Raw genomic sequence first — 13,699 nt, forward strand, 5'->3', positions numbered from 1 at the left:
TTCACTAAAGAACCCTTGAAGAACCATCTTTTTCAAGGCCCACTTATCACATGAAAGCATGAAGCCCAATGGGAAAGCAAATGGAACGATGGCAAAATAACCAGTCGCTCACAAGTGAAACACTGGTGGAAGCGCATCGTTTCTTGAGTCAAAAGGCTGCTGTGTTCTTGCAGGGCTTGTATTAATATTGTTTACCATTTTTATTACAAAGTGCCATCGGTGGCCCACTACAGACCCCTTGCTCCAACTCAGCACAGGCTCTTGCACCACCAGAGGGCGCACTGGTTGAGAAACCCTGCCATAAGGCACGGACAAGCTTGCCAGCGATCCGTTTCAGAGACGCCTGTAGTGCAACACATGAAATAAGACAGCAAATTGTCTCTTCAATCAGTTTTAATGCTCTTTCCAAAAGAAAACCAAAAACGAATCACAATATGGAGAGCACAGGATCATGTCCTGTAAACCTTTCTTATATCTCTGATGCCATATACTGTACTCAGCAGCAATCCCCATAAACTCTATACTTCATTATTCTTTTCTAATAATAACCTCTATAGTAATTAAACAGTAATTTATTAACTACACTTATGGGTTGGGTTGGGGGGGATGAGGGGGGGGTGGCACGCTTGGCTGATTTTCACCAAGAGCTATACATGGACAAGCAAGTTATGAATCTAGAGGATGCTGAATGTTCATCTATATAGATTTTCAGTTTGCAAAGGAAGGCGTTCTTGAAGCCACAACAGCGTGGTAAAAATCACAATCATACCTACAATAAAAAGACGCTTTATAGTGGAAACATCCCATCATATATGTACATTTTTACAAAGTTCATCGAAAACAAAAGAGACAAATTGACAGATTTCAAAGCAAAAAAAACAAACAAAAAAACCTCTACCATAAGCCGTAACGCCGAGCAGCTACTTGTCTGTCAGGCTTTTAAGCTTCCTTTCCCAGAGTTTCTGATGGTCGGAGAATCCCTGCTTGCCTTTGTTGAAGGAATTGGGGCCAGCTGAAGTGGGCGTGTCCCTGCAGAGGAAGTGGTGAGACACAACAACATTACGGAAGTTCAGTCCAACTCATTTAACGATGCCGCAAAACTAAGGAGTGCCTTAAAAGGTGCCTGCCTTACACAAACGTCTTGTAATCTCAAGATATCTTGACATTATCATGACTTAATCTTATCTTGTGATTGTGAGATAAACATTATCTTGACATCACGACAATTAAGTCCTGATCTCAAAACAACAGTCCAGAAAACGATTGCATCTTAACGGCGTCGTCCGACTTCCATAGCATTTGAACTAGAGACCTACAATCACCGCATCCCGCAGCCAGACCTCAGCCTACTCTACTACGGAGGTTCTCACTGCAGCAATATCAACAGCCCTGATTACACACAGTATTTAAGACTTCAGAGCGGCTTCTTAGGAGTGTTTTAGCCCAGGCTGCTGCTCATGTGAGGTAAAAACTATCTTGTAAAAATCTAAACTGACAGGGCCCTTTATTTTTGCAGGGTTTTTACTGGCAGCAGTGAACATCAACTAGGCTTCGCTGTAACACTGACTGTAAAAAGGGACTTTTTCCCCCCTTAAAATAAAAAAATTATGTACTAAGATACTAAAACAAAACACTGACAAACATTCCGAAAAGCGAGGTCTACCCTTTATACTGGCAATCAGTGGATTTTCACAAAAACTACCTGGAATTCCTGACCACTGTGTCCAACAGTTCAGACTTCGTTAAAAAACACAAGACGTTGACAGGCAGCATGAACAAAATTAGACAAACGGTCAAAAGCCAAACAGACCTTCCGATGTTTTTCATCCTCATCTTAGCTTCTGGAGGCATCTCCTCTGGTTCACTCTGGAGAGCAGAAAACAGACATTCATAGCAATGACTACCACTGACGTCACACTATTACAGTGAAAGCACACGAGTGAAAACAGCCTGGACCGCTCCAGCCACAAAAAGGCCCTTCCTTCAGTCGGTATGCGTAAGAAATGAGAATCAGGGCTGAAAAACGTCACTAGACAACGTGAAAATGACCTTCGCTGAAAGCTGTAATGCTAATGAGCCCTTTAACCAATCACAGTGTGAGTATCCTGACCCATCACAGGTCCAGGTAAACGTTTAAGTAGATGTCTTGAAAGATCAAGCAATCCAACATTTAACTGGTGTGTTTTTAATGTACTGAGGCAAACTGGAACTGCAATACGCAGCTGTATGACCATAATCATGCATGTCATGTCCATTTCACTGGGCTCTAATGTGCCACGTCTGTAGGTTTCTGAAGCCGACAGCAGAACAATCAGGGTTTGCTAAGAAACACTGACGGCTCTCAATAAAGCCTCAACAAGCTGGCACATAATTAGCTGAGAAGAACAGATCTCGTTTAGAAGCCCCCCTTCATCACGTGCCACCAGCTGAGCACACCAGGTCACAATCCTACCTCTGGGTTCATGTCATCGTTCTGTGGTCAGCGCAGTCCCAATGGTGGCAATTATCAAAAAGCCCGTTCATTTGTTCCATCAGTAAATCCAGCTTAGACCCAGAGTCGTTAATATGGGCACGACGCTGATTACAGAATGACGAGACATCAAAGCTTAAGCTGTAACATCCAGGAGCTGCTGGTCCATGCTGGACTTTGTGATGTTCCTTTATATGGCTGGGCGATATGGTGATGAACTACATGTTACGTCATTTACTTTATTGGTCCTACAAGGAAAATGTGTCAACCAGGAACACCTAGATCAGTCATAGGACTTTCGGTTGATGGCTCACTTTTCCTACCACTAGGTTACCCGCCACCCCGCCATACAGAACAAGCTGCCGTTTAGAGGTTATCGTAGAGATCGTCAATACACTGCATGGTCCATTACAGCAGGGGTGTCAAACTCATCCACTGAAGGGCCCGTATTAAAAAAGTTAAGTGATACTTTTTAAATCCCACAACCAGGGAAATTCCACCTCTGCATTAAGCCATCCGTGAAGTGAAACACCACATACACACTAGTGAATACACACACACACACACACACACACACACACACACACACACACTAGGGGGCAGTGAGCACACTTGCCCGTAGAGGTGGGCAGCCCTATCCACGGTACCCGGGGAGCAATTGGGGGTTAGGTGCCTTGCTCAAGGACACCTCCGTCATGGACTGTCGAACCGGCGACCTTCTGGTCACAGGGCCAGTTCCCGAACCTCCAGCCCACGACTGCCCCCAAAACCTCAGCAAAACTGAGAAACTCTGTGGGCCACAGAATTATTTCATTTTCAGTTAATGTTGTGCTGTAACCCAAACGGGCCTTTGCTTATTCACGATACTCAAAAACGTCAGCAATAAAACTGACACTTAAAATATACCTTAAAATATTACACGAGTGCTTATTTAAATGTTCAATATTTAAATGTCTCCAGGCGCTCAATCCGCTTGAACTAGAACACCTGGCATCTTTTCTCTGCTCATTAAGAACTCGGGCCCAGTTTCTGAGCCGCTGAGCTGACGTCGAGTGCTCATGTTGGTTGAACTGCGGTGCCGCTGTCCCATAGACCGTTGTCGGGGTAGGAGAGTCAGACCGCAGATTAAGCTGCAGTGCATGCTGGGAACTGTAGTACAGCGCATTGTGAAATGGGCTGATATTAATAGAAAATTTGAATATTTTTGCGGGACATGATCCCAAACACTCCCCTTGGGCGTTAAGACTCAGTCCTGTTTAACTATATATAAAAATCTCGTAGTGTTCAACGCAAATGTGGCACTTGTGCTTCTTTATTCGTTCTTTAAAACCAATCAGACTCGAAGTATCAACATGTTACATTTTTGTCCTATAACTCGGGAACGAACCACAACTTACTTTCCAAATCTCCTGTTTATGCTGAGCATAATCAGCGCTCAGTGGAGAACGACCCACATCCCACATATGCAGGTTTTGTCCCACATATGCAGGTTTTGTTGGGATTTGTGACGGATGCAAGAAAAAGACTTCAAATGTTGATTTCGGCTTTGTTTCAGCTAAACCAGAGACCTTGTAGAGAGGAGAATCATCACTCTAACGTCCTCTAGGGTTCCCAAACATTAGAGGGCGCTCCCGAGGGGGGCCAAAATGAATGGGCTAAGATGGGGCATTTGAGTAAAATTAGTTTATAAATGCTTTTTTATAAAACACTTTTTAACGTTAAATAAAACTGAACACAGAACAGCATAAAACACTAACACTGCTCTTATACTTCTAAGCGCTTCTGAACTCAATCAGCACTCAGTATCAGTAATACAAGCATTCTGCTGCCCAAAACCCATTTGCTGTAGAAAAAAGGAAACGCGCAGGTACGTTTTCTTCTCTTTTTTAGTGAAATTCAAACTTCTACTTTCCAAAATTAAAGGAACATTCTGGGCGAGCGATTAGAAACTATTTTAACATTTTCCGTTTTTAGCCATTGAGCTTCATTCGCCCCATTCACTGAGTGCTCGCCCTCTGTTGTTCTGCGACCCTGTTTTGATATAATAGAGGAAATAGGAAGTGGCCAGGCTCCTCATAAACCAGCTCTGATGACATTAACTGATTTCAGAAAGCGACAGAAGTGGCACCCCAGAGCTCATCAGAATTAAAATGCCCATCCAGAATAACTAAAAGGCAACTAATACTCCAAGATGAACAGATTTCAGACTTCAACTCACGTCGTCGTCGTCGAAAACCGATGCAGGTTTTTTGACCGGTACGGCAGGTGCAGCTTCCTTAGGTTTCTGGAGAAAAAGAACAGAAGCTTCAGTGTGAAGGCCTTCAAATCAAACCCTAAACCAAGACCAGACTCTCTCTGCCCAAATGAGATGCATATTATTATTATTATCATTATTATTATTGTTATTAGTTAGAAACAGGTTTCTGATTTGGCACCATCCCAGTGTCCTACTCACACTAGCTCCCAGCTTGATGGAAATTGGGGACTTCTTCAGAGACTGGCTGGCTGCACTAAAGCCCGGTTTGGCCAGTTTGAAGGGCACATGCTGTTTTTTGCACTCATCCTCTGTCCTGCTGCTGCTGCTGCTGCTGGCCGGGCGCTTCCCCAGGCCTCCCCCAGGGCCGGTACTGGAAGAGACAGTGTTACTTTTCACACTGCCTCCCTTCTCCTCTGGTCCTGCTGGAGGCGAAACAACTTACCAAGGTGAGCGACTGTAGCCTTGGTGACCAAAGGAGTGCTACAGTTACCTGGAAGATGAGGGACGCCAGGAGGACCTGCTCAGAAGTGCTGCTGGTGAGCATAAAAGCAGAACTTCTACCGGTGCATCCACCACAGATCTAGCTAACAGCCTGCCTTTGTGTTCCTGGGCATTATTTGCATCTTTACAAATACAGACATCAAGACGTTCTACTGGACTGCACGGCTCCTACAGATGGACGGTAACTAGTTCTACATGCTTGAAGGGTCTGGACATTTAAACCTTTCTGCATAACTAAATGATTAATTATGTAACAAAGTAATTCAGATGGGTCTGATGTGGAAAAGGATCAACTCAGAGTCAGACCTGTGGGTCCAATCCCATGTCACCCCTCGCCCTTACCACTTCACCCTACCCCTCTGATTTGTGTGTTTACGTCTAGGGGTAGGGTGGCCTGATTCTTGTTGAGATAGAGGGGTGGGGTGAAGCGTTGGGGCTACATGACCCTCCAAACGGAGGTTTTAAGAGGAAAAAACAAAAAAAAGACAATGTGGCTGCGCAAGAGACTAAAGAAAGCCACAAATGTGAGAATTTTCTGTTAAAAACTTACAATAAAGATTTTCTTTAGAACAAGAATAAAAACCACTACTAATACGCTGATGTATCGTAGCTAGATCGCTAAATCTCCCACTCCACCTTAAAATTCTGGCACCTCAGCTGTCACAGCTACTGCTCCATTTAAGGCGGAACGGGAAAATTCTAACGAGAATCTGGAGAATCTCTGACTTCAGCTTCACATCGCTGAAGAATTAGTGGTGGGTGATAAATAACTGCCCCCCTCTTTGAAGGCTTATGATCCCTAAATGTAACTAAAGCCCAGCAGTGAGGAGCTGAACTTTCCCCTCCTCTGCTGTCCCTGCAGACGGGCAGGGTCGCCTACAGAGCAGCACTGGCAGCTGATAATGAACTGATGCTTTTTATTTGAGGGTCTCATTTCGGAGGGGAGATCTCACCACAGTGGGGTGCAACAGTCTGAGCCTACGACTGGACAAAGAGCTTAACTTGGTCAATTTTATAAATGTGCTTAATTTTGCTTCGTGACCTAAAAACAGTGCAGAATCCCGACTAATTCTTCATTAAAACATCCCAGATTTTCCATGCAAGTCCATTCATGGTGGAATGGTACTTAAAAAGCGCCTTAAAGAAAGGGGAAAACTGGAAAGAGGAAAACGGTGAACAGCAGACTTAAGCTCCTACACCGAGATGCCAAATCCACTGAAAATAAACAGAAATAACCAGTTTTACAGTGACAAGCCAACATCCAGCCTCCTGCAGTAGTAAATGGTGTGGTTGTAAACAGAGCGGCTTGGTGTGAAACGCTGTTCTAGAGAAACGCACCGAGTCAGAGCTGTTCACAGTGGTGGTGATAGGAACCAGACGTCCACCTCTAAAAGCCCCTATAACGGTTACGAAACTACTTAAAGCACGACGATGATGATGATGGTGGTTCCGAGAGACGAAGGGCTACATGCAGGGCGTTGAGGAACAAAACAGTCCCCAAAGAAAACCTCCTGCTTCAGATCCCCACCGCCAGCTCTCCGTGTGGTTCTCTGGTGGTTCTGGGTTCTGGATAGTAAATGCAGTGTCTGTGTCTGTGTGTCGCCCCCTGGTTCCCATCACCACCACCGTGAAGACGTCCGGGTCTCCACAGTTAACGATTTCACACCAAACCTTCTCCAAGCGGCTCCGTTCACACCTCAAACGCTGAATAACACAGAAATTTGGAGACACGGGTGGGGTTCCCCTTCAACTGCGTGCATTAGCGCCTTAGCCGGCTGACAAACCATTTCCGCCGCGTTTAGAGCGAAATGGGCCGCAGCGCCGGCGGTCCGAACAATAACGGGGCCGATTTAAACCCTAGACGCGCTTTCTGGGCGGGTTTGAGGGCCAAAGCGAAAAACCCGGGATGTTATCGCGGCGGTAAACTTAGCTTAGCTTAGCTTAGCTTAGCATAGCATAGCATAGCTGTAACCGGGCTAAAGCGAAGCTGCGTCGGTTCGGCCCTATTGCAGCTCCGCCGGGCCGCGGGCGGACTAAGCGGCTCTGCCGGGGTCTGTGCTCGCCGTGGGGGTTAGCGGTGCGGTAGGTTTATTAAATTTCACCTCCTCCGTGCTGCTCCACTCCGTCCCACTGCTGCTCGTTCGCCATTGAGCTGGAAACGCGGCGGGCGAACGGACGGGGGCCGGGAAGGGGCCGACGCCGGCTGCCTGAGATGCGCATGCGCGCTGGCTCTCCACGCCGCGTTCTGGCGTAAACAGCCTCGATTGGTCCCCTGCGCCCTAGATAGGGCACCATGTAGGGCACTAGATAGGGCACGAAATAACGCCGTATACGCCTGAAATAGCGCGTTATATGTCTAATAGGAGGCCATTTACACTCAGTCTAAACCGCTCGACTCTCTGGGCGGCACACAGCCTAATGCAGTGACCTACGCAGGGAGTAGGGAGCCGTTTGAGATTTGAGATTCAGCCACAGGCCCAGTCTGGGCTGAAAGGCCCCACTTCTCAGATTCATCTCCAACCTGGTCATGTAGAACCCCACTTTTGTTCAGAGTACGCGCAGGTGTGCATGCGCTCATGGACAGGAGTGATTTTGAAGTAAACCATGATCCTTTTCCCCTCATTCGCTCATCTCCTGGGCGTATTGAGCACGGCGCGTAACACCGCACCACGTAAAAGGCCAAACTTGTCCTGTGATGTTTCATTACAGGACTCATACGTACTTGGACCCAGCTTGGCTGAAAGTTAAGGTTGGTAAATTTCAAATCGAAAGTGAAAATCAAAACCAGTGTGAGGTTTGGAGATTAATCTGCATGTTTCCTTTTTTTATGCATTTAGAAATTTTTTTGCCTTAATACCGCAACACAGCTCTGTGCTCTGTGACGACCTACCTCGCTTGCTGCAGGCTGTGATTTCTTCCTCGTTTCCCGGTCACACCGAAGTATTCCTGAAAATCAATCAAGTATTATAACGTAACAACAGGCCCTCACTGAAATGTAGCCTTCCCTCAGAGCAGACTGACCAGCTCAGCAGATAGTTAATGAGCTGACCGGCTCCTCCCTTTTGAGGCAAGTGTGGAAATTAATACGTCAGATAAAATGAGCTGTCAGCTAAACTAATTTCCCTCACCCTAATAATAGCCAGCGTGCATGAGGAGCCACAGCACTGGAGCTCTTTCCTAAGGAGAGAAGCAAAGACCAAGAGGCGCTTTTGGAAAAAGAGTTTATTGTGAAATGAATGTGTGAGGGCCGGGCCGGGCCGGGCCGGGCTGGGCTGGGCTGGGGGACCGTGTGCAGGCCGTCCGCGGCTGCTGCAGGTGCCTTTAGCACGGCTGGCTGGTGCTGGAGTGACCCGGGCGGGCGAGGGAACAGGGAACGCACCCTCACTTGGTGAGTGGACGCTGCCTACCCCCTTCGGTCTCCGCCGCACCGCGGACCGCCGCGCCGGGCGGAACAAAAAGGAAAATAGGGCTTGACTGCTTAAGAGAAGGTGTGTGTAGGGGGGGAGGGGGGGAGGGGGGGTGGGGGGGCTGTGACTTCCAAAGAGATGGGGGCGAAAAAAAAAAAAAAAGTGGTTTTATGACATCTTATAGTCCTTTTTGTTGTTGCTCGGTTGGTCTTAAGAAATGGAGTTGATGTCCTGACACCATGGGGTCTGTAGATACACCGCCTTTCTCACCACTCCCTTGGGCCGGGGGGGCGACGTCTTACACAGACAAGATGTGCTTGACGAAGGCTGTAAAAGGAGAAGGAGGCAAACATCAGCACGAGGCCATACATGGGCTGAGGTGCTTTCTAAAAATAACAACAAAACCTGGCCATGTCAGAGCGAGCCATAAGAACCCGAGCGGCTCCGTCAGCATTTTGGTCTCGTCTCCTCACTCGACGATGTGTTTTCTAGCTTAACAGCTTCTGAACAGGAATAGAGTTTCTTGTTTGGCACTTGTGGTTCTTCTTTTACACAGTGATAGGAAACTCAGCAGCTCATAAAAATCTCCAATTCCACATTTCACCACGAACCTACCGCCTATGAAGGAGACTCTGAATGCGTCACCGACAGTATTCACTGGACACGAGGTCATGTGAGGTGATATGTGACATGTAGGCACTTACTTTCATAGTTGACAGAGCCGTTCTCGTCCTCCTGTCCCTGCATCAAGGCGTCAACCTCGGGCTCGGACATCTTCTCACCTGTGGGAAAGGCAAGACGTTCAGTTTTACTGGAGGTTCAACTGATTTCAGCCTGAAAACTACATTTCCCATGATGCTCCACACAGGCTCTTGGGATGCTAGTCCCAAAAAAGGCACAGTCACTAGTATTTTTCATCACAGACTTGTGAAGTTGCCTCGATGAACCACATAAAGGCCACGTAAAGATATCAGTCTACATTTCCCATGATCCCCTTGTCCACCACTTACCCTGTGTGGCCACCTGAAGCTATAGCAGCTCTTAAAAGTCCAAAATGGAGGTAATTTTAGGCCTAAAATTTTAGAAAAGTCTGTCCAGTCTGACTGTAAACCGTCTCATGAAGGAAGGAAAGTTGATCAAAATTTGCACCAATCAATACATTTTAAAAGTCTTGACGTTTCATTTGTCTGCGTTACTGTTTGGACTTCCCAGGCCAAAAGCTTAGGACACTGTGGGCCACATAAGGAGCCTACATTTCCCATGATCCCCTGCTCCACCGCTTACCCAGTGTGGACAGCACGATGCGCAGCTCAGCGCCCATCACTGTGCCGTTGCCCTCCTTGTCGAAGACGCGCAGACCCTCAACGTAGTCGTCGTAGGTGCCCTTCTGGATGGCATCCACGGTTTTCAGCATGGGTATGAAAGCGTCGAAGTCAATCCTCTTGTTGGCCATATCTGCAGAAACATGGACGCCTTAGCCTTAAACCACACGACGCCAGTCAAACCGTTTATATGATAAAAGTCCCTTCAGTAAAATGTGCGTCATCTAACACTTTCTCTGCAGAGCTATGTCTAAAACGCTCTACTGAAGCCCCGCAGTGAGAATTACAAGCAGACTAGTTCACAGCAACCGTTACACAGTCGTGTGCAAAAGTTTGTGCCCCCTTGGTAAAACACACACCCTCCACAGAGAACAAACATTTTACGCCACAATTACTGTTTATTAGCTGAATGCAATGTAAAGCTACATAAAGCAACATAAAGCGTGGACTGTGAAAAAATTATGGCTAATTTTATTTCGTATTTTTGATTTAAGTTCATTAAACTTAAATAAAACTCAAAAATATATTGTTTTTTTTTTTAACTTTGAAAATAAATAGAATAAGAATTGCAGAACAACGCCATGTTTAAGTTCTCTGTAGAAGGCGTGCTCATGAATTTTCACTCAGTAAATCAAGAAAACATGAATTTATCTGCGTACTGTTCCAGTAATAGAGCGAAATATCGAATCAGCCCAAAAAAACGTCCGTTAGCCAGTGGCGTAGTGGAAGCGTTGTCTTCCTCTCTGCATTAAAAGCTATAAACGTAAAAAACGCAGAACATAATAAAGCGGCCTTGCCTTCGGCAGATGGGTCACCCAGGATCTTCTTCACGTCCTTGTTGGTGGGGTTCTGTCCCAGGGCGCGCATGATGTCAGCAACCTGGTTGTAGGCAACCTTGTTGTCACCAACTCTGTCAAAGAGACCAAAGGCCTCCTTGAAGTCTGTAGAGCAGAGAAAAGATGCTTTTTAGCGCAGAACAGCGTCATAGATCTACAGATAGATCAGTGTAGAACTGAGTGAGGTCGGGCCACCATAAGGCTCCTGCAGCACTCGCCACTATATGACCTTACTGTTTAATACAGGTCACGTCAATAGTGGTGAAAATGAAGGCAAACCCTGGCGTAACAGCGTCGCTTTTTGATGTATGTGGTTTCTGTTGCAGGACAATTGTGTGTGATATGATAACAGAATAGGACGATTACACGGTCGTCATCTTTAGTGTATGTTACTGGAACAAGAGGATTACAAGGTTTGGATAAGACCATATACATGTCACTGCTGTCGGATCAAAACCTCGTATCTCCAAAATGGTAACTTTACAGGAGAAGGCAAAAACATACAGTAGTTTTAATGTAAGTCAATGGAACCAGACGTCTTTCCAAGTCATTTTGGGCCGTTTCTTTCTTTCGGTCCATTCGTTATGAAATTTACGGAAAATGTAAAGAGCAACGTGTCCTTAGAAATTATGCCAGGAACTGAAAAATACAAGGTTATACAATACAAGGTTTTCTTCCGACAGCAGCGATATATTATAAATAAATTATAGTTAACACTGATCTTACAGCCTCATATAACACTGCGTTTCACAGACATCTATTATTTTCTGCTCTCTTTGCAAGGAGAACTGTTGCCATCCTGGATGTTTTTTGACCCCTGACTTGCCCCACAAGGTTAAAGCAAGTGAAGGTCTTCCTCTTGTCCTCACCGGCTGCCCCTAATTAACAAGGACAACTGTGTATACAGGAGGAAAGAGCGTGATGCTGAAATGGCTTGGCTATTTCTATGGGCTCAGCAGGGAGATAAATGGAAAGTGATCCAGCAACAGATTGACGGCCTCCTTTGACTTCCGTACTGTAGCAGCTGCGGCTCTCCGGGCCTCTTTTGGGCGGCCTTTAGTGCGCCGTCCCGTCTGTCAGCCGATACGTCTTGAGAAAGTGGCTCTTGCCAAACATGGCCTGAACCAAGTTTACCGCAGGAATGCTGACTACGGTGTAACCCGCGCCTCCCAGGACACGGCTGGTCGTGTCCACGCCTCGCTGGCTGTGTGAAGGCCTGCTGCTGCACAACTGTCTTGGATTATGTCAAAACAGCCGAGCGAGCTTAGCCTGCTAATTATAACAGCAAATCCAATGGTATTCCAAATCTCTCGGAAATACACGTGATTATCATAGATAGGAGGGATTTGCGAGTTAGCTGGAGGAGGGCTAACGTGACTTCACTGGGTACTGAGAGGTGCACAATATGGGGGGATCAATAGTTCACGTTCCACCAGAAAAGCCTGCATTAGCTGGGGATAAACACCAAAAGGCTTCTGTGAAACGGACGCCTGCTTTACCGTTGCCTAAAATATCCAACATATGTTCATCCACAGCCGCTGAGGACAGCTGAAGTCCTCCGTTCAGATGAATCCATCTGAGCACCTAGCTTGATCAAACCAAGGCGAACAAGCTCTGCTGGGGATTCGTTTCAAAGCTGACAAGCTTCACAGACTATTAGGTTTAAATGGAAGCTGACAAGTTTCATCGGAAGTGTGTTTCAAATAAAGCTAAGAAGTTCCACAGACTGTCTTAAACGGAAGCTAATAAGCTTTATTCTCTTTATTCTCTGTTACATGAAAGCTGACAAGTAGTTCCCCTGACAGTGTGCTTCGGATAAAGCTAACAGGCTCCGCTTGCTATTGCTTTTGAATGAAAGTTGACCAGCTCCACCGGCATTTGGTTCAGAGAGAAGCAAACGTGCCCCCTGGCTGGTCTAACTAGCCTGAAACTGCAGGAGTTTGTGAGCATTCATGGCGTATTTGAACCAGAACAGCTCACATTAGCAAGCTAATTCGGCTAACAACGCTTAGCCTGCATCGCTACGTCCCACCTTTAGCACCATCATCTAACACCACAGAAGACCTGGAGCTTGCCCCTGCTAACTAGGTGAGTAACATCAGAGCCTTCTTACTTCTACTACTTCTACTTCTGCTAAGTTGCTAAGACTGCATTGTTGTGAACCTGCCCTGGTTCATCATCTATTCCTTTTTCAGCGCAAAAATACGTGGAAGCTTCATTTTCACTGCTCAAGTGACTGAAGTTTGTGGACTAGCAAGAGCCCACTTGGTTCTGAGGTAAAGTTTAAGAGCTACCTGGGGTTCAGTAATGTACTGTATATACAGGATAGACATATGATACTTACCCTCAATCTGGTCAGCAGTGAATTCAGTCTGGCAAAGACATAAACACAAAGTCAGTCCAGTTTACATGACTACAGCTTATCATTGCACAATGGAACAGTTATAGGCCTCTATGTTACATCAGTGTAGGACAGTGGTTACGCAGTGTTACGCAATTCGACGAGTTCTACTAGAAATATTCAAACACACAATCGTATTTGGGCACAAATATCAGGTTGAGATCAGAGCTACTGATGCTACGCGGCTGGCAGATAAGCATAGCTATTTCCCATTCTGCAAAGGCTGCTAGGTCTCCAGTTTATCGGCTTTGTGACACGTAAGAATGAATTAGCCATCCTGCGCCCATTCAAAGAAAATGGAAAAGTATCCTGAAATCGCCCAGACGACAGGTTGCCGCATTTCCACAGTCGAAGCGAACAGAAGGTGCGTGTGGTTCTGAAGTAAATAGGGGGAAAAAGAGAATATTCCCAGATAAGTACACACCATGATGCAGTTTAGATGGAGGGGAGAAGGGGCAGTAGTCAAGAAGCCGTAGTCCCAGGAGAGTGGTCCTGAGCTGTGGGC

The 13,699-nt window shown here is 46.2% G+C and overlaps 2 protein-coding genes across 3 annotated transcripts; both read right to left on the reverse strand.

The window, feature by feature from the left end:
- Positions 1–375: 375 nt before the first annotated feature.
- Positions 376–7,538, reverse strand: LOC108440453 (PEST proteolytic signal containing nuclear protein). Of its 2 annotated transcripts, none has more exons than XM_017719322.2 (5): positions 7,331–7,538; positions 4,926–5,146; positions 4,689–4,754; positions 1,811–1,866; positions 376–1,029 (listed from the first exon to the last, which is right to left on the reverse strand). In XM_017719322.2, exons 1-5 carry the CDS (start codon positions 7,521–7,523, stop codon positions 921–923), a joined length of 645 nt encoding a protein of 214 aa, XP_017574811.2. In that variant the 5' UTR covers positions 7,524–7,538; the 3' UTR covers positions 376–920. The 2 variants fall into 2 exon arrangements, with proteins under 2 accessions (XP_017574811.2, XP_017574809.2); XM_017719320.2 differs by having other exon boundaries at positions 4,926–5,149.
- An 893-nt stretch (positions 7,539–8,431) lies between these two features.
- Positions 8,432–13,699, reverse strand: mylz3 (myosin, light polypeptide 3, skeletal muscle). Its single transcript, XM_017719319.2, has 6 exons — positions 13,619–13,699; positions 13,138–13,165; positions 10,755–10,898; positions 9,920–10,090; positions 9,340–9,417; positions 8,432–8,962 (listed from the first exon to the last, which is right to left on the reverse strand). Exons 1-6 carry the CDS (start codon positions 13,619–13,621, stop codon positions 8,934–8,936), a joined length of 453 nt encoding a protein of 150 aa, XP_017574808.1. The 5' UTR covers positions 13,622–13,699; the 3' UTR covers positions 8,432–8,933.

Source organism: Pygocentrus nattereri, chromosome 12 (assembly GCF_015220715.1).
Source record: "Pygocentrus nattereri isolate fPygNat1 chromosome 12, fPygNat1.pri, whole genome shotgun sequence".
Lineage (NCBI taxonomy): Eukaryota > Metazoa > Chordata > Actinopteri > Characiformes > Serrasalmidae > Pygocentrus > Pygocentrus nattereri.

What these genes read in the sequence shown, in the direction of transcription:
- LOC108440453 (XM_017719320.2), bottom strand. Translation starts at nt 7,523, where the DNA reads ATGGTGCCCTATCTAGGGCGCAGGGGACCAATCGAGGCTGTTTACGCC. An exon ending in AGTGGAGCAGCACGGAGGAG is followed by an intron (nt 5,150 to 7,330) that starts GTGAAATTTAAT and finishes TTTCGCCTCCAG; the next exon opens with CAGGACCAGAGGAGAAGGGA. An exon ending in CCATCAAGCTGGGAGCTAGT is followed by an intron (nt 4,755 to 4,925) that starts GTGAGTAGGACA and finishes CTTTTTCTCCAG; the next exon opens with AAACCTAAGGAAGCTGCACC.
- mylz3 (XM_017719319.2), bottom strand. An exon ending in CACTGCTGACCAGATTGAGG is followed by an intron (nt 10,899 to 13,137) that starts GTAAGTATCATA and finishes TCTGCTCTACAG; the next exon opens with ACTTCAAGGAGGCCTTTGGT. An exon ending in GGGTGACCCATCTGCCGAAG is followed by an intron (nt 10,091 to 10,754) that starts GCAAGGCCGCTT and finishes ATGTTTCTGCAG; the next exon opens with ATATGGCCAACAAGAGGATT.